Raw genomic sequence first — 20,319 nt, 5'->3', positions numbered from 1 at the left:
ACACCAAGCATGTAGCTCTTGTGGATGTAGCCCTTCGTACTCTTTGCCAGGATCCGAGGGTGGTCACTCTTTTAAAGTCAGAGGAATACATTCTGGCCACCGTGCTCGATCCTCGGTTTAAAGCGTATGTTGTGTCTCTATTTCCGGCGGACACAAGTCTACAGCGGTGCAAAGACCTGCTGGTCAGGAGATTGTCCTCTGAAGAGGACCGTGACATGCCAACAGCTCCACCTTCATTTTCTTCCACATCTATGGCTGCGAGGAAAAAGCTCAGTTTTCCTAAAAGAGACACTGGCGGGGATGCTGATAACATCTGGTCCGGACTGAAGGACCTGCCAACCATTGCAGACATGTCTACTCTCGCTGCATTGGATGCTGTCACAATAGAAAAAATTGTGGATGATTACTTTGCTGACACCATCCAATTAGACATGTCAGACAGTCCATATTGTTACTGGCAGGAAAAAAAGGCAGTTTGGAAGCCCCTGTACAAACTGGCTCTATTTTACCTGAGTTGTCCCCCCTCCAGTGTGTACTCGGAAAGAGTTTTTAGTGCAGCGGGGAACCTGGTCAGTGAGCGTGAAGGAGGTTGCTTCCTCACAACGTTGAAAAAATGATGTTTATAAAAATGAATAATCAATTCCTCAATGAAGTACAGCACTGCCCTCCAGATAGTACAGAGGGACCTGTGGTTGTGGAGTCCAGCGGGGACGAATTGATAATGTGTGATGAGGAGGAAGTACACACTGTAGGGGGAGAGGAATCAGAGGTTGAGGATGAGGATGACATCTTGCCTCAGTAGAGCCTGTTTAGTCTGTACAGGGAGAGATGAATAGCTTTTTTGGTGTGGGGGCCCAAACAAACCAATCATTTCAGCCAAAGTTGTTTGGTAGGCCCTGTCGCTGAAATGTTTGGTTTGTTAAAGTGTGCATGTCCTATTTCAACAACATAAGGGTGGGTGTGAGGGCCCAAGGACAATTCCATCTTGGAACTTTTTTTTTTTGCATTATATGACCAATCAACAGTCATTTGCCATGTTCAAAAAGTAAAACCAAATTTAAACAAATTCAAGAAATTAAACCAAAAGTAAAATGCCCTGTCATAATTTAAAACAAGAGGTATTGACGTGCTCTAAAACTACTGTATTGTTGTTTATATTTTATAAACACTACACTTGAAAGCTTAAGTCTTTCAATGAAAAAGTAACTCTCCATTGCACGAATATTTGCAATAGGGACAATTTTAGGGTTAAGAAAGTCAACTAATAACACTTAGACGCTGTCTGTCTTTATAAACACTACACTTGGAAGTTGGAGGAGGTATTGTGGCCCCGGCACCAAATTTACTACCGGGGCCACTCCACCGTGCAGTCCATATTTAGGTGTATCAGATATTAAACAACGGTGACAGTTGATGCCCAATTTTTTAATTATATTGTTGGCGCTGTAAAAAATTGTGTTCCGGGCACACCACACTACGCAGTCCATACCCTTTTTTGGTGGAATTCTGACCCGTGGAGGGTTTTTTAATTATATTGTGGCCTCGGTACCAAATTGTGTACCGGGGCCACCACACTACGCAGTCAAGAAAGATAGATGCGTATCATAGATAAAGTACATTCAGTGCTTTGGGGCAAATTGATAAATATTCAAAATGCACTGACATTATCAAAAACAAGAGGTTTTCACACGCTGAAACTCCAACATGTATATGATGGAGAGGATGGAGGAGCAGCCGTATGTGCAGTGTAATGCAGACCTGTTGAAGGTTTTTTATATATTTTATTGTGGTGCCCAGTGCCCACTACTCTACGCAGTCCAGATACTACTTTTGGGTGTAATTCAGACCTGTTGAAGGTTTTCTATATATTTTTTATTGTGGTGCCCAGTGCCCACTACTCTACGCAGTCCAGATACTATTTTTTGGTGTAATTCAGACCTGTTGAAGGTTTTCTATATATTTTTTATTGTGGTGCCCAGTGCCCACTACTCTACGCAGTCCAGATACTATTTTTGGGTGTAATTCAGACCTGTTGAAGGTTTTCTATATATTTTTTATTGTGGTGCCCAGTGCCCACTACTCTACGCAGTCCAGATACTATTTTTGGGTGTAATGCAGACCTGTTGAAGGTTTTCTATATATTATATTGTGGTGACCAGTGGCCAGTCCTCTACGCAGTCCAGATACTATTTTTGGGTGTAATTCAGACCTGTTGAAGGTTTTCTATATTTTTTTATTGTGGTGCCCAGTGCCCACTACTCTACGCAGTCCAGATACTATTTTTGGGTGTAATTCAGACCTGTTGAAGGTTTTCTATATATTAAGTTGTGGTGGCCAGTGGCCAGTCCTCTACGCAGTCCAGATACTATTTTTGGGTGTAATTCAGACCAGTTGATGGGTTTTTAATTATATTGTGGGGAACACTCCTCTACGCAGTCCAGAAAGATACCTCGTTGCAACGTTTTGTACTAAAAAAAATAAAATATTGTGAGGTGTTAGGTGTTCAGAATAGCCTTTAAATTAGTGGAAATTATTGTTATTGAATGTTATTGATGTTAATAATAGCGTAGGAGTGAAAATAAGCCCAAAAACTTGATTTTTACACTTTTTAGTTGTTGTTTTTTAAAAAAAATCCGAATCCAAAACCTTAAATCCGAACCAAAACCTTTCGGCAGGTGTTTTCCGAACCCAAAACGTCGAGAAAATCCGGATCCAAAACACAAAACACGAGACCTCCAAAGTCGCCGGTGCACATCCCTAATATATATATACATACCTATATATATATATATATATATATATATATATATATATATATATTTGGTTAGTTACATTTTTCTGGAGTAGAGTTCTTCAGTAGAACATGTGAGGTTAACTAGAGGGTTAATAGCCCAATCACTTTGCTGCAGCTGAAGGAGGAAAAGCAAAAATGATCTAGGGAGTATTTTGCAATAATACGTTGGCTTTGCATGCTGCTGTGTAAGTAAACTAAACTTACCCAGTTATACCTGTATATGGGCTGGCTTGTGGTGCGTTGCGATTGGCCCAGAAGATTTCGGGTTCCCGGAATGACTGGGGATTACTGTCCTAGTTAAGGATTAACCCGAAGGGTGCGCTCAGGTTATAGACAAGGCGGAGTACACCGCCACCATACCAGTGAACGGATATTTCAATAAAGATGACTTAATTGCAACAAGTTGGTGTGGTGGCCTTTATTACATAACTGAGTATTTAGGTTAAGACTAAAGATCTATGGTTATGTTATCAACCGTTAAACATTTTAAAAACAATTAATTCATCTTTTTTAACCTCAGCCTGACAGCGACCAGTGGACAGCTCCGGAATTTGTGAAGTTCGGAGGGAAAACAACCAGGGAAGTAAGAAAATATGGACTTAGCCGAATCCCTCCCTCCTGCGTCCCATAGGCTGCAGGATATCACCAGACTTAACCCTTAAAGGTAAGTGCCTGACTCTTGACAAACAGATGCGTTTACGTGCGTTCAGCTTAAGGCCTCACTTGTCATTCTGTGCAACTGTCTGTGATCTGTGTACCTGTCTCTGATCTGTGTACCTATCTGTGATCTGTGTACCTGTCTGTGTTCTGTGTACCTGTCTGTGATCTGTGTACCTGTCTGTGTTCTGTGTACCTGTCTGTGATCTGTGCACCTGTCTGTGATCTGTGCACCTGTCTGTGATCTGTGCACCTGTCTGTGATCTGTGTACCTGTCTATGATCTACCCGTCTGTGTTCTGTGTACCTGTCTGTGATCTGTGTACCTGTCTGTGATCTGTGTACCTGTCTGTGATCTGTGTACCTGTCTGTGTTCTATGTACCTGTCACTGTTCTGTGTACCTGTCACTGTTCTGTGTACCTGTCTGTGATCTCAGCACCTGTCTATGATCTGTGTACCTGTCTGTAATCTGTGTACCTGTCTGTGATCTGTGTACCCCTCTGTGATCTGTGTACCTGTCTGTGTTCTGTGTACCTGTCACTGTTTCATGATCTGTGTACCTGTCACTGTTCTGTGTTTTCGTCATTGTTCTGTGTACCTGTCAGTGTTCTGTGTACCTATCACTGTTTTGTGTTCTGTGTACCTGTCACTGTTTTGTGTTCTGTGTACCTGTCACTGTTCTGTGTTTTCGTCATTGTTCTGTGTTCTGTGTACCTGTCACTGTTCTGTGTTCTGTGTACCTGTCACTGTTCTGTGTTCTGTGTACCTGTCACTATTCTGTGTACCTGTCTGTGTTCTGTGTACCTGTCACTGTTCTGTGTACCTGTCACTGTTTTGTGTTCTGTGTACCTGCCACTGTTCTATGTACCTGTCACTGTTCTGTGTACCTGTCACTGTTCTGTGTTCTGTGTACCTGTCACTGTTCTGTGTACCTGTCACTGTTCTGTATTCTGTGTACCTGTCACTGTTCTGTGCTCTGTTTACCTGTCAGTGTTCTGTGTACCTGTCACTGTTCTGTGTACCTGTCACTGTTCTGTGTTCTGTGTACCTGTCACTATTCTGTGTACCTGTCTGTGTTCTGTGTACCTGTCACTATTCTGTGTACCTGTCTGTGTTCTGTGTACCTGTCACTGTTCTGTGCTCTGTGTACCTTTCTGTGTTCTGTGTACCTGTCACTATTCTGTGTACCTGTCAGTGTTCTGTGTACCTGTCACTATTCTGTGTACTTGTCACTGTTCTGTGTACCTGCCACTGTTCTGTGTACCTGTCACTGTTCTGTGTTCTGTGTACCTGTCACTGTTCTGTGTACCTGTCACTGTTCTGTATTCTGTGTACCTGTCACTGTTCTGTATTCTGTGTACCTGTCACTGTTCTGTGTTCTTTTTACCTGTCAGTGTTCTGTGTACCTGTCACTGTTCTGTGTACCTGTCACTCTTCTGTGCTCTGTGTACCTGTCTGTGTTCTGTGTACCTGTCTGTGTTCTGTGTACCTGTCACTGTTCTGTGCTCTGTGTACCTTTCTGTGTTCTGTGTACCTGTCACTATTCTGTGTACCTGTCACTGTTCTGTGTACCTGCCACTGTTCTGTGTACCTGTCACTGTTCTGTGTTCTGTGTACCTGTCACTGTTCTGTGTGCTGTGTACCTGTCTGTGTACCTGTCACTGTTTCGTGTTCTGTGTACCTGTCACTGTTCTGTGTACCTGTCATTGTTCTGTGTACATGTAACTGTTCTGTGTACCTGTCTGTGTTCTGTGTACCTGTCACTGTTTTGTGTTCTGTGTACCTGCCACTATTCTGTGTACCTGTCACTGTTCTGTGTACCTGTCACTGTTCTGTGTACCTGTCAGTGTTCTGTGTACCTGTCTGTGCTCTGTCTACCTGTCTGTGCTCTGTCTACCTGTCACTGTTCTGTGTACCTGTCACTGTTCTGTGCTCTGTGTAGCCTGTCTGTGTTCTGTGTACCTGACAGTGTTCTGTGTACCTGTCACTATTCTGTGCTCTGTGTACCTGTCACTGTTTTGTGTTCTGTGTACCTGTCAGTGTTCTGTGTACCTGTCACTGTTCTGTGTTCTGTGTACCTGTCACTGTTCTGTGTACCTGTCACTGTTCTGTGTTCTGTGTACCTGTCACTGTTCTGTGTACCTGTCACTGTTCTGTGTTCCTGTCACTGTTTTGTGTTCTGTGTACCTGTCACTGTTCTGTGTTCTGTGTACATGTCACTGTTCTGTGTTCTGTGTACCTGTCACTGTTCTGTGTACATGTCACTGTTCTGTGTTCTGTGTACCTGCCACTGTTTTGTGTTCTGTGTACCTGTCACTGTTCTGTGTACATGTCACTGTTCTGTGTTCTGTGTACCTGCCACTGTTTTGTGTTCTGTGTACCTGTCACTGTTCTGTGTACCTGTCACTGTTCTGTGTTCTGTGTACCTGTCACTGTTTTGTGTTCTGTGTACCTGTCACTGTTCTGTGTACCTGTCACTGTTCTGTGTTCTGTGTACCTGTCACTGTTCTGTGTTCCTGTCACTGTTTTGTGTTCTGTGTACCTGTCTGTGTTCTGTGTACCTGTCACTGTTCTGTGTACCTGTCACTGTTCTGTGTTCTGTGTACCTGTCACTGTTCTGTGTACCTGTCACTGTTCTGTGTTCTGTGTACCTGTCACTGTTCTGTGTTCTGTGTACCTGTCACTGTTCTGTGTTCCTGTCACTGTTTTGTGTTCTGTGTACCTGTCACTGTTTTGTGTTCTGTGTACCTGTCACTGTTCTGTGTTCTGTGTACCTGTCACTATTCTGTGTACCTGTCACTGTTCTGTGTACCTGTCACTGTTCTGTGTTCTGTGCACCTATCATTGTTCTGTGTAGAGACAGCTCACAAAACGACGGCCTCTCATGGATAGGGGATGGGTCCACTTTAAGATCAGGGTATGGACTCAACATGGAGAGATAAACAATATTAAGTAATAGTTCACCCTGCAGAATGTTATAACTGCCCGTTAGCAGCTGGAGTTGTCAGTTGGAGAAGAGACGTTAGTGAGAGGAGGAACTGGACAATACCAGGAGACATAACTATTACACAGAGGGACAACAGTACATTAACCCCATCCTGGCTAAGTATCCAAATAATCATTTCACAATGTTAATGGATAGAAAAACAGGAAATAAATACAGATTAAATAATTAACCGATCCATAAAGTGATTAGAAGCAGAAAGGAATTTTATTATGAATTTATTTATTTATTAAGAAACAGAACGACATCCCAATAACTGTTTAACTCTAATCCTGTCATATTTAATACTCTATTGTTAAGTCGAGCTTTAAAAATGTGATACCTTTTAATGTGCCAGAATCCACGCAGAACATTTATGTTGTATTTCAAGAATTGAGCTGGAAGTTTGTTAACTAAAAAGTGGTTTCTAACCTATAAGTCTACCAAGAATAATCTGCATTTTGCCTTTTAAAAACATTAAAAAAATAACGAATTCCATTGTTCATTGAAGAGTCTCAAAGTGGCGTTTTCAGTAGAGATAATTATATTCTCTGTTTGTGCTGACTACACTTTCACTTCTTTATAGACACAATAAGAAGATAACTTTTATCTATCTTGATCAGTGAAAGTTTTTGTTGATTAACCGCGCTGAAGTTTTTGAGGTCATATTACACCAGCATTGTATGTTCAGAAAAGATTCTATGTCGCAACAAGTGTGATTTTGTGAACATTCTGTTGCTTAATCTGAATTCCGAATCAAACCTATGGGGCAACAGTTGAAGCAGCCCATTTCATTAAGAGTATTATTATTAATTGTGACAGTGAGGAGGTAGCACCAGGTACAGGTATTAGATGGTCAGGGGAGTGTCATAGGTGCACCAGCTAATAAGTGGCTCTAATAATTCTAAATTACACTAATGTCTAGAGGGATTACTCAGTTGTAAGGCTAAAACTAAATCTAGTTGGCCCTTTAAAAGTCTGTGTCACTGGTGAGTAGACATCACTCTTTACACTACATGCTGCTAGTTATGTAATAATGGAGGCTTAGTCCCAAGGGCTTAAAGCTCTGATGCAACAGTTAGCAGTTGACCTGAACCTTGGAGTGATGGAGCTGGAAGGATTGGCTATTCTGCCTATTTTTTGGGTCTTTTGGACTTTGGTAGGTCTATTTTTGGCATACTTCTTGACTATAAACCAAGGACATGCTTCAACGCTTCTCGTCTACATTAGGTAAGAGCAACATGTGCCAATATTATATAATATATCTATGCAATAAGTGATATATCACACTAATCCTTTATACTACTCGGTAGTTAACACTGTGTTATTCGTATAATGTTTATCATTACCTTAGTTTCACAATTATTGAAATCCTAATCCCGTAAGAAGAAGGTGTTGATTACTATTGATTACAACACTATTAGTTAAAAGGAACTATAACAATATATGTTTTTTTTCTTTGTATACTATAAATATTAAAATATGAATGTATAGAATATTAAGTAAGACTTTTCCTAGTTTCTGTTTTGGTGTTAGCAAGGATGCTGGCAGAGCTCCCCATTCAGTAGAGATTCCATTGTTTATCTTCTTTTCCCCAGAATTCTTTCAGCTCTACTGTCAATCAATACAATAGCTTGCAGGAGTGACCTTATGGCTAAATATATGTTTACATCATCTGGGGGTGGGGTATGACATCATAGGGGGCGGGGGGGTGACCAGGGGCAAAAGGTACTGAGAATGTGACGAAGCAGGCAATGAGGTATTAGGCATGGCAACACCAGTTTGCTCGTAGCCTCTACAGGGTGATGATATAAAACTATATCTAGTGTAGACACCAGTATGTGCTATTTATCATTAGGCAAAATACCTGTTTTTGGTGTCGGTCCACAAAGCTTTCTATAGTTTATAATATACTGGAGAGCGATTTCATTTGAGGTATAGAGACACGATGCAAATATTACCGCACCGTGTGTGGATATTTATTTCAACAGTAAACTTTTAAACCAAATTTTACTTAAACAACCTAGATAACAATTTTCTGTTTAATAATAAAGTTACTGTTCTTTATAGCTGAGTATTTCTGGACTTAGTTTAGAAAACACAGGATGTTTTGCAAAACAGGTTATCAAGATGAAATATTTTTATTAACAGTGACTTAACAAGCTCCTACATATTACTAAGCACTTTACAATGTATGTTTAATCATTATTTAAGCCCCGCACCATACATAATCATACACCCCCGATCTTAGCCAAAAGGCGAGAAGCCAAAGACGAGGAGCTTACAATCTATATTACCTTAGCGCACAGATGGGTTCATTTTTTGACAAGCCATATGTCCCCAGCTCCACCTTCATGCCTACCGCTGAGCTTCAAAAACACAGGAAGGAGAGAGATGAACAAGATGGTTCTTTATTGAAAATTATTACAAATCTTGACTCCTTTTTGGTGGTGGGGACCCGGATTTTAAATTAAGGACAAGTTTGTTTTTGCCTACTGTGTATTAGCCTGTCGAGGGGGAGATACAAGTTTATTACCCTAGGGCGGTCTGAACCCTTAATAATGCTGTGAATACGTAGATGTGAATCTAAGCCTGTTGGATACTTGAGTCTTCTTAATTTTTCCAGACTGGTCAGAGGTGCTGGAAATCCAACTCCATCCCTACTTTAATAAAGGGACATATTTTGCACTATCCAGTATCATTTTACGTTCATGATTATAAGCAGTATTGTAGTCGATCAATGTTAACGTTTAACTTAAAGAAAGAAGAGGTTCTAAAGAGGGATTGGGTTGGTCTCTGATATGACATTCTTACTGTTCCCACCATGTGGGTTCCCCGGAGGACGTGGGCAGATGAGAGATGGCAGACAGAGACCGACTGGCACACTGTAGGAGACACAAGTCACAATCATAAAATGTGTGGAGCTAAAGGGAATAGTTATTAATGTTTTTGCTGGGCTGGACAATTGGGGATGGGAATTTGAGACATGTTACTGTGAACTGTCTGAAAATTTAAGGAAATACACTCAGGAAATGGTTTTAGATGAAGAAATGTTGCCAACGACATCATATTAAATCCCAATGATTTGTTTTGTCTTACAGCGAAATGGGAAACTTTTATCCGGAGGCGATTGTGTTTGCAGCGGTCCTCACCGTGTCTGCTATTCTTGGTAAGTAGATTGCCGATGTATAACAGCGAAAAATCAGTGTTCCCCCTTACTAAATGTAGCCCCCGGTTGATCTGATGGATGGTGTAGTTGTGTCCTCCCAACGATGTCTAACTTTGGAACACTCTTTGGCCACCCAACACTCTACCCTATTAGCCCCATCAACTGGAAGGTCATGAACGAATCACGAGGTCATGTGCATTATACAACATGAATATTTAAATTGATTTAATTAGCGCCAACACATTCTGCAGTGCTTTACGATTGAAAATATATTAAAACATTTATGCAAACACATACATTAAACATGAACATGGTGAGAACATTCTCAGAAACCTTTTACTCCAGCAAGGAAAACGTTTAGAGCAGGTCCCCAATTCGTGAGTCCTACGATGCTGCTTAGTCCAGAAATATTCCCCGTCTGTCGTGAGGAAGTGCACGGCTTTAAACGCTAAGACCCCAGCCACCAAGGTCTTGGTAAAGTTCCATTCACAGCAAGGTTCTAGAGCCTGGGCTCCAGAGTTCTCAACGATGAATTGGGTAAACTGCTAGCCTATTCCCGGGACAAGGAAACTGGTGGGTGATGGTGGGCTTCATAACTTAACATCTAAGAGAGGCAGATCTCCCGCAATGCTGGTAAATCAACAAGCAACTATTTGAATAAATGTCCCAATCTAATCATTAGGAGACAAACTCTCCAAAAGAACCGTGAAATTCTCTCAATAAACAACTTGAGTCTTTCATCATCATCATCATCATCATCATCATCATCATCATCTCACTCAATCTCTCTCCACTCTCTAAGGTTAATTTCTAACCAAACAAAAGTTCAAATCCAGAGTATAAATGTCCGCTAGTGACATCACACAACTAATTTCGCACAAATACATCCCGTTTTATGGGTAGACACATGGATTTGTTGACCAAGATGATGACACATGCAGGGACGCAAAATTTAACATCAACTGATGGGAGGAAATGGGTGGATTGGTTGCGTTCCTTGTTGAATACCGATTAGGCGCACGATTGAGAGCACTTAAAGGCCGCATTTAAGTGGATTTCCCTGTTTGCTTGAGGGCGCACGTACTTTCATTAAGCTACATTTCGTGTCTTCTAGTACCATGTCTTTGGAAAACAGCATTTCCAGGGGAACATCATCCAACATAATAAATATATTGAACCACACAAGAGTGCCATGTGTAATAAAACAGCCACGGTGTCCCCTGATTCTCATGATTAATTTAAGTAAAACCGGGCGCTAGTTTTGGGAAAAAAATGGAAACGTTTAAATTTGCGAAGTGGGGTGGTCTTAAGGCGTTAGTAAGTTGGACGTTGTAGTGACATTACATTGTATGTAATCATACCATGGGGAACCAGGAACAGGCATGATAAATGTATTTATTGGTTACTAGTTTATATCATTAAGCACTATGAATATAAACGACACATATGAAAGCTAAGGGCTGATAATTGTTTCTATTTCAGGAGCTGTTACAACATATATTCTGTACAGATTCATGACCATTCAGGCTGCTAACAAGGAAGTACACCATCCCCTATTGCAGAAAATACTGCTCGCCATTGGATGGATGTCGAGTATTGGAACATTAGTAGTCGCTGCATTTCCGGTTGGTTGATCGTGTAAAATATTCAATATGAAATATATTTGTGTATCAAAAATTACAGGCCGGTCCCTTAACCCGATTTTGCTTTGGGGCGTTGCCATGAAACCCTAAATGTTAAGGAAGTGAAGTTTAATAATGTGGTTGTTGAATAATGGAAACAATGGAAAAGACAGTGGCAGTAGTCAGGCTCTAGTTAGGATTAAATGACTGAGTGGCTTATCAGGTAACGCATATACTGAGAGGAGCACTGTAATGACACAAAGTGAAGGGTGATAATCGTTTGTAATTATTACCCTTGATTTATGATACATCAGCATGTTTGAGGAACACACAAGAAATAAGGAGAAATTAAGTATGGGAGCCACAAGAGGGAATAATCATTGCGTAGGAGTATCGGTAGATTGGTCTCCTAAAGATCAGGGTTCGGGGTGTCTCTGAAGAGGGTGGACAGTGGGCCTTTATAGATTATGAATGTCTGATTGGATAAGATATCTGGAATGACGATAATATATCTTTGGCTAGATACAAAACTGGCACTTTTGGATGCTTCCTAATTCTCTGAGCTTGCAGTCATCTTTAGCTTGACTTCCTGGTTAATTTAAACGGTGTACTCATGTGACCTCTCACATCATTTCCTGGTTTCAGTCATGTGATTCCTGTCATATGACAAACACACTTTAAGCTATTTAAACCCCACTTTGGGCAGTAATCACTGCCAGGTCTTACCTGTTCTAGCTTTCCCTGCTGTTTGCTGCAGTTTAATCATGTCTGTGAACTGACCTAGCTTGCCTCTCGATTGGAACCTGTGTCTGTGACCCCGACTTCGGCTTGTCTATCCCAAGCATGTTTAAATTGCTGTACTGTATTCGCCTCTACCACCTCTGATGGTGGTAGAGGCTAATATTCCACTTATCCACTACCGTTTCTGTGAAGTAATTTTTCCTCACATTTCCTCTGAACCTACTTCCCCCCAGTGTCAGTACATGTCCTCGTGTTCTAATACTTCTCTTCCCCCCAGTGTCAGTACATGTCCTCGTGTTCTAATACTTCTCTTCCCCCCAGTGTCAGTGCATGTCCTCGTGTTCTAATACTTCTCTTCCCCCCAGTGTCAGTGCATGTCCTCGTGTTCTAATACTTCTCTTCCCCCCAGTGTCAGTACATGTCCTTGTGTTCTAATACTTCTCTTCCCCCCCAGTGTCAGTACATGTCCTCGTGTTCTAATACTTCTCTTCCCCCCAGTGTCAGTGCATGTCCTCGTGTTCTAATACTTCTCTTCCCCCCAGTGTCAGTACATGTCCTTGTGTTCTAATACTTCTCTTCCCCCCCAGTGTCAGTACATGTCCTCGTGTTCTAATACTTCTCTTCCCCCCAGTGTCAGTGCATGTCCTCGTGTTCTAATACTTCTCTTCCCCCCAGTGTCAGTACATGTCCTCGTGTTCTAATACTTCTCTTCCCCCCAGTGTCAGTACATGTCCTCGTGTTCTAATACTTCTCTTCCCCCCAGTGTCAGTACATGTCCTCGTGTTCTAATACTTCTCTTCCTTTGTAGAATGTTTCCGTCCTGTACCTTGTTATAACCCTTGATATATTTGAAAGTTTCTATCATATCCCCCCATTCCCTTCTCTGCTTCAAACTATACATATATATATATATATATATATATATATATATATATATATATATATATATATATATATAAACTATACATATCTCTTAGTTGGGTAAGTTTTGTGCTGTAGACCATGCACAATTTTAGTTGCTATTCTTTGTACAGTCTCTTATGTATTTATATCCTTCTATTTCTTTAGTCAGCCAGTCAAAAAAGTCAATAAGATTTGTTTGACATGATCTCCCCCCAGTAGATCCATGCTGTTTGGGATCCTGTCAGTTACTGGATTTGAGATATTCTACAACTCTTTCTTTTAAGAGTGTTTCAATCAATTTCGCTACTACCGATGTAAGGATCACTGGTCTGTAGTTGCCTCTTCCTTGCTTCCACTTTTGTGCAGTGGGGCTACATTCGCTCTTTTCTAGTCCTGTAGCTAGTGACTGATTGAATAATTCTGTTAACGGTGTTACCAGCACCCCTTTAAACTCTTTCGGAATCCTTGAATGTAGCCCATCTGGCCCCATTGATTTATCCACTTTCAGTTTTGAGAGTTCTGTTAGGACCTTCTCCTCTGTAAATGTACTTCTATCAACCTCATTTTTATGAGTATACTTGAAACTTAACTGTGGCCCCCATCGTGTACATGGGTTTAATTTTGTTGATTGGTAATCGAATAGTCTACAAAACACTGCTAAGAGTATCATGTGGTTATTCATCATACTCCTGAGGAGGGGGGGGGGGGGAATACCCCCGAAATGTTGTGTTATACTCACTTGTGTGAAAATTAGATGTATTGAAGAATAATGGGCAAGAGGAAGCTGACGATTTAGGAGCACCCCTGCCTTACACGTAAGGATTGAGAACGTAAATCAGTATTTTCAATTAAAGATGGTGTTTATATATATATATCATAACATTTTATATTGAAAATGTGCCTTTAGCATTTATTAATTGTCAACACATTATTCTTGTGTATATAACATTTCATTACATAATTATTTAATAGTAAGTAGACACATTTGTACGCCTGATAAAAGTACTACATTTTTGAGCTGGGCACATTGTGAGAAATGTCTGACTCAGCAGACATTATTATTATTATCGTAGATTTGTAAGGCGCCACAGTGCTCCACAGCGCCGTACAGTAGGGAAGACAAGGACATACATAAAACAGGACATACGTAAATCAAGAACATACAAGGCAGACAAAATGAAAGGAGACATGAAAACAAAGGGTATGAAGGACCCTGCTCATTAGAGAGCTTACATTCTAAAGGGAAGAGGGCACAGCTGAAAGAAAAGGAGCGAGTGTGGCTCAGAGTGGAGATTGGGAAAGTTGTGAGGGTCCATTAGTGTGAACAGTGTTATAGAGGATAAGGTCACCTCTAAGAAGAAGTCTGATTGAGCGTGGTAGGGAATTCCATAAGTGGGGAGCAGCACAGGAGAAGTCTTGTAGGCAGGAGAGAGAGGTGGTTACCAGAGACGAGACAAGGCGCAGGTCAGAGATAGATCTAAGAGGACGGGAGGGAGAGTATTTTGATATGAGATTTGAGCTGTATGCAGGGGTGTTGTTGTTGAGGGCTTTGTAGGTAATGGTAAGTAATTTGAATTTGATTCTGGAGGACACAGGGAACCAGTGTAGGGATTCGCAAAGTGGTGCAGCAGATGTGGAGCATTGAGAGAGGAAGATCAGTCTTGCAGCAGCATTTAGGATGGATTGAAGTGTGAATATATGGGTGTCAGGAATGCCAGATAGCAGGAGGTTGCAATAGTCAAGACGGGAGAAGATGAGAGAATGTATAAGAGTTTTGGTAGCATATTGAGTAAGAAAAGGGCGTATTCTGGCAATGTTCTAAAGGTGGAGTCGATAGGACTGGGAGAGAGTCTGGATGTGAGGAATAAAGCAGAGGGTTGAGACAGGTGTGATACCAAGGCAGCAGGCTTGGGAGATTGCGGATATTGTGGTGTTATTGACAGTGAGGGAGATTTGAGGGCAGGTGGTGACTCTGGCAGAAGGGCAGATAATAAGCTCTGTTTTGGAAATGTTAAGCTTTAGGTAGCGTTGGGACATCCATGTGGAGATAGCAGAAAGACAGTTGGTTACACAAAATAGTATAGGAGAGAGGTCAGGAGAAGAGCGATAGATTTGGGTGTCATCAACATAGAGGTGGTATTGGAGGCTGAATGAGTGAATAAGTGCCCCAAGAGAACAGGTGTACAATTAAAAAAGTAAAGGGCCAAGAGCACAGACTTGTGGGACCCCAACAGATAGGGGGACCGGAGGAGAGGATGTGCCAGAGGTAGAAACACTAAAGAAACGGACTGTGTCATGAAGGCCGACGGAGTGAAGGGTGTGTAGGAGAAGAGGGTGATCAACAGTATCAAAAGCAGCAGAGAGATCCAGGAGAATGAATATAAAGAAATTACCATTAGATTATGTAGAAAGTAGATCACTTTAGATCATTAGCCACAGAACTAAGCTTTTCTGCTGCACAACTTTTTCGTCATATGTTTGGAGCGCTGGGGGTGCTTCAAACTCAAAGTTTTGTTCCTCACAAAAGCTGCTACAGGAAACGTCATTACCCCATGCAGACCCAGAAGCACTAAAGGTCATACACTGTATAATACCAGTCAGCAGCCAAGTGTTTCTATATGGTCAAGGAATTCCTCAGCTCGCAGTAGGGGGCGCCATGCTAACATCAAAACATGGCTAAGATAATATCACTATTAATGACAGTTGCTTATTTTAGAATTGGAAGCCCTTGTGTGTTATAATTATAATGAGCTATCTGATATTATGCAGCATAATTCTACACAGAAAGTCGTATTATATCCTAACAGAATTATGTTTTTGTTGCAGTGGGAACCCCATCCATATATCCACAGGTCTGGAGCAGCAGTGGCGTTTGGATTTGGTGTATTATATAACATCTTCCAGTCCATCTACTTATATAAAATATCATTCAGCAGCCGGTATACATGCCACATACGGATGGTGTTATCTGCACTGATGGCCATGACTCTTCTTATCTGTATCCTTTACAAGTGATCAGCAAAGTAGCAAACTGAGATTCAGCTGTTTAATATAAGATTTTATTAACCCTCTCCTCCTGAGAGGTCTAATGTCAAATTATAACATCCTGCTCCTCTCCCCTCCTGAGAGATGTAATATCAGATAGTAACAGCCCTCTCCTCTCCTGAGAGGTGTAATATCAGATAGTTACAGCCCTCTCCTCGCTCCTCCTGAGAGGTGTAATATCAGACAGTAACAGCCCTCTCCTCTCCTGAGAGGTGTAATATCAGATAGTTACAGCCCTCTCCTCTCCTGAGAGGTGTAATATCAGATAGTTACAGCCCCCTCCTCGCTCCTCCTGAGAGGTGTAATATCAGATAGTTACAGCACTCTCCTCTACAGGGTTCGTAAAAAGAGAATTGAAGACTGTCTGGTCACAAAGGACAAAATTTTCCTGTGTCTATCTAGCTGTAGTAGTAATCAGCATAGACTTGTTTACTTAATGTCCAGTCAGGAAATGATGGTATATACCGTATAACAATGTTATTTTCCTTTACCTATCTACCTATCAGTTTTAGTGTGTAAGATTCCACTTTTAATGGATCTGTGTCAAGGAAGCTATTGTGCTGAGGTAAGTTTATTTTACTATGCGTTCCAAGGAAGATATTGCATGACATATATGTTATCCAAATGCATCTTTACATCAGGCCATTCGCAGGAGATAGGAGGCGTTGCCTATAGCAACCAATCAGATTCCAGCTCTCATGTTCTAGAATGTACTAAATAAATAACAGCTAGAATCTGGTTGCTATGGGCAACATCTCCACTTTTCCTTTTTAGAAGCTTTAGTAAAAGGTTCAGATCTCGAGGTGGCTTTATCAAACCTTCTAAGAGGCGTATCTGGATATGCTGCTTAGCCTAACTAAGCTGCTAAGTTTCCATAATAGAAAAAGTAGGAGTGTTGCCCATAGCAACCAATCAGATTCCAGCTCTCATGTTCTAGAATGTACTAAATAAATAACAGCTAAAATCTGGCTGCTATGGGCAACATCTCCACTTTTTTAGAAGGTTTGATAAAGCCACTGAGAGACCTGAACCTTTAACTAAAGCTTTGTAAAAGGAAAAGTGGAGGTGTTGCCTATAGCAACACCTCCACTATTTTCTGGTTCTGTTAATATATTCCACCAGGGAGAGGGCCTATTGGTCACCCACCTCATATATGCAGCAAGCGGGCACAAAGGGATTATTAATGCTTTCAGAGTACGTGCTGTAAAACCACTGCCACTGACCAGGGCACATGCGTGATGTCTTCTCTCATTTTCTGTTGTTAGATCTGTGATGTGTCAGCTGTAGTCGCGGAATGGATTACCATGGTTGGCTTCATGATGCACTATCTGACCTGTTATACAGATTTCCAGGTTAGTATACGGCCATTTGTGTACTCTCCACGTTACATTTAATTGTTAATTATTTATATCAATACACATCTATCAAACTATATCAACTATATAATGTACAGAAGCACAGAACATATATGGAGAATTCAATATTTTCCAGCATTTGAATACAATTCTCTATAGAGTATTTTAATGAAAAAACAAATACATTTAGTTTTAGGTAAAGAGATATTATACTTACCGCACAGGCACCATACACCTATGGCTATAATCAGCATATTACCACTCAGACAGCGCAAGTGGGTGTCAATGCCCCTCCGTCATAAGCTTCCCACTTGCATGAAAAGGAAATTCATGGGGAGCGGCGTAGACACCCTCTGTCTAGTCATATGGTAAATGGTGACAAGATTTGGTAAGATTTGGCCATACAGTATGTGGTGATGCCACTAAGCAGCATTGTCTGAATGAGGGTTGAATTATCTCACTGTCTATCTAACCAGAAAGCACCTGCCTTGCTAAGGAGTAACTTCCTGTCAGGTAGCTGCTCATTCCCTGTGATTGACACCGAGACACACGCATGCACATGTAAAAACACAGACTCACACAGATCCATCCGGCTGCACCATACTTCTCCATTCCCCATCTCCTGTCTCCTCTTATGCTGTGCAGTCCGTGTCTGTTTGCATGTTGTTTTTAATGCTTTGCATCCAAAGACATATGAGTTGCACATGCTATATGACTGCACTGAAATTGGTTAATATACATGTCTGCACTCTTTGTTATGTAGGCATGCAGCATGCGGGAGAACTAATTACAGTGCAGCATGGATCATTCATATGTTTCCATATTTACATGGCTGATCTGTAAACCCGAATCATGTCTCGTTCCTTCCAGCTTTAAAATATTTTGAATTGGGACACTGTGTCTGCACCCCCGCAGACACAGTTCCCACAGGGGAGGTGAATTCGCAGTGTGGATGAGGACGGGAAGCTGTGAAACGCGTCATTTGGCCCCCAATGAAAAGATACAATCATGTCATTCTATTTGCGGCAAGTCACGTCACCGAGGCCCCCATCCTGCGCTATACAGAGGGCAGGATGCTGGAGTCTGCACTTCCGGGAGTCCAGGAGACCTACCCAGAGTTTGGCAGTCTCCCGGACATTCCAGGAGGGTGGGCAAATGTGACACAAAGCAGTGTACAAGTACACAAATACATGCATGCCTACACACAAAAACAACATTTTTGTAAGCTCACAATGTACATATTATAAAACATACAAAGCACATAACACGTAGGGCTAAGCCCCAATTTCTATTTTGCCCCCCAGGAATGTCCAGTTTTTGTTAGTTATGTTATATATTTTATTATATGACTAGCTGAAGTTACCCAGGTCTAAATCTTCAAGTTGTTATCAATGAGTTGGATGGAATCATCAACCTTTTAAAACTAATTAGCAGCTTAGCAGCTCTTCCAACACTGTTGTTTTTATATTAAGTATCATCCAAATCCGTCCAGTATAAGGTCCAGATCAGGCTCCCCGGGTCAAAGTTCTGCCCAGCATACACCAACGGGAGGTCCGACCGGGACCCTAACTCCCCTAAAAACCTGGCCACGATCCAAATGGACCACCTCGCATTGGTTTCTTCCCAATCGGCGCCGGGGTGTCCGAATGCATAACCAGACAGACAAACAAATAGACCAATGATGTGTATATATAAGCTATTTATTTACATTTATTTGTGTGTACAGTTACTGTGCATGGACTTGGCTTAATAATGCGCTTTCATTTCTTCCTTTTCTTCAAACAGCATTTATGTATACAGGAATGTCGTAAAGGTCACATGATCTCCATGAGGGAGAAGATTTCTGAAGAGCAGACATACATGTAAGTTAGTCAGTGTATAAGAATGGGTAGCACGTTGTTTCATAAATCTATCATCATGACATACACCGAATGCATGTTCTGAGCTGCACTAACCATGGCAGGCTGAGATTGGGTTTGAATGTATCTCCAAACTGGGACATAATACTGTACTACACAACTGAACCACTCCTCTTTTACAGATGCTGTTGCTGCTAATCATCCAGACTGCAAGACCAGAACTAAAGTACGAGCAGCTCTTCTTAGCCAGCTGTCAAAAACGCGATTGTGACGGCCATATTTAAAATGGCAATTTATTAAAGACAAAACTCGACGGGTTTTGCCTTTAATAAAATTGCCATTTTAAATATGGCCGTCACTATCGGGGAATATCGGCGATTTGACGGATCCGTGGCTTAATACGTTCACCCCCTTATGGAGAGGCCCCACTTTCGACATAATGACTGTAAATATCCTGGAAAAAAAATTAGTAAACTAAGGTTTTTTCACAAGAGGATGTGTGAAGTTTGTTGGACCCTACATATGTGTACTTTTGTAAGGAGTTGATGAGATTATAAGAAAATTGTTTTTTGTTTTTTTTTAATGGTTTTACAGTTTATTTTTAAGTTTGGACTACCAGCCTCCTTTACTATAAAAGATATACAGTGTTACTTATGTAGAGTCGTATGCTATTTAAGCTAAAAACTACAGACGTAATTGGCATCAGAAAGAAGACGCACTTTGCGTTGTTGCCGTGCTGCGTCCAGCCCGGCATACCGAGATAAAAATACCCTTTTTTTCGAGAACGCAACTTATGTTTGCGTTTTAGATGCAATTGCGCCCAACTCTACTTATGCGTCTGGTGCAGATTGCGGATGTGTGTGGATATGCTTTGCAAGGTGTAGATGGCATATTTCTCAAAGGCAACAGCACAGACAAGTTTACACTTCATACCAGTGGTGGAAGTGGGGAGATAGATATATATATATATATATACACACACAAGTTAACCCGCGCATGATACTCATGCATACTAGTCAAATCAAGCTACTTAAGGTCATGCATTTGGGCCTAGCCCAGGCCTCCTCAGGGGAAGAGCGTTAGTTCCCGACGCAAGCGGCCTTTTTAATGTGTGTTCATGAGGTAAAATTACCTCACGAAAATGAGTTTGACCCCTCAACTCGTAAATTTAGCCTTTACTACCCCTCCCAC

At 41.3% G+C, this 20,319-nt stretch overlaps 1 protein-coding gene across 2 annotated transcripts; it reads left to right on the top strand.

Moving 5' to 3' along the window:
* The first annotated feature begins 3,229 nt into the window (after nt 1-3,229).
* Nucleotides 3,230-19,619, top strand: LOC142109086 (DNA damage-regulated autophagy modulator protein 1-like). Of its 2 annotated transcripts, none has more exons than XM_075193119.1 (8): nt 3,230-3,458; nt 9,536-9,603; nt 11,086-11,228; nt 15,696-15,867; nt 16,421-16,479; nt 17,180-17,266; nt 19,055-19,131; nt 19,311-19,619. In XM_075193119.1, exons 2-8 carry the CDS (start codon nt 9,540-9,542, stop codon nt 19,324-19,326), a joined length of 618 nt encoding a protein of 205 aa, XP_075049220.1. In that variant the 5' UTR covers nt 3,230-3,458; nt 9,536-9,539; the 3' UTR covers nt 19,327-19,619. The 2 variants fall into 2 exon arrangements, with proteins under 2 accessions (XP_075049220.1, XP_075049219.1); XM_075193118.1 differs by lacking the exon at nt 3,230-3,458 and adding an exon at nt 6,270-7,664.
* Nucleotides 19,620-20,319: the final 700 nt, after the last annotated feature.

Source organism: Mixophyes fleayi, chromosome 12, assembly GCF_038048845.1.
Source record: "Mixophyes fleayi isolate aMixFle1 chromosome 12, aMixFle1.hap1, whole genome shotgun sequence".
NCBI classification, from domain to species: Eukaryota; Metazoa; Chordata; class Amphibia; order Anura; family Limnodynastidae; genus Mixophyes; species Mixophyes fleayi.
The sequence above is the reverse complement of the archived record's forward strand: the minus strand, read 5'-3'. Positions and strand labels throughout refer to the sequence as shown.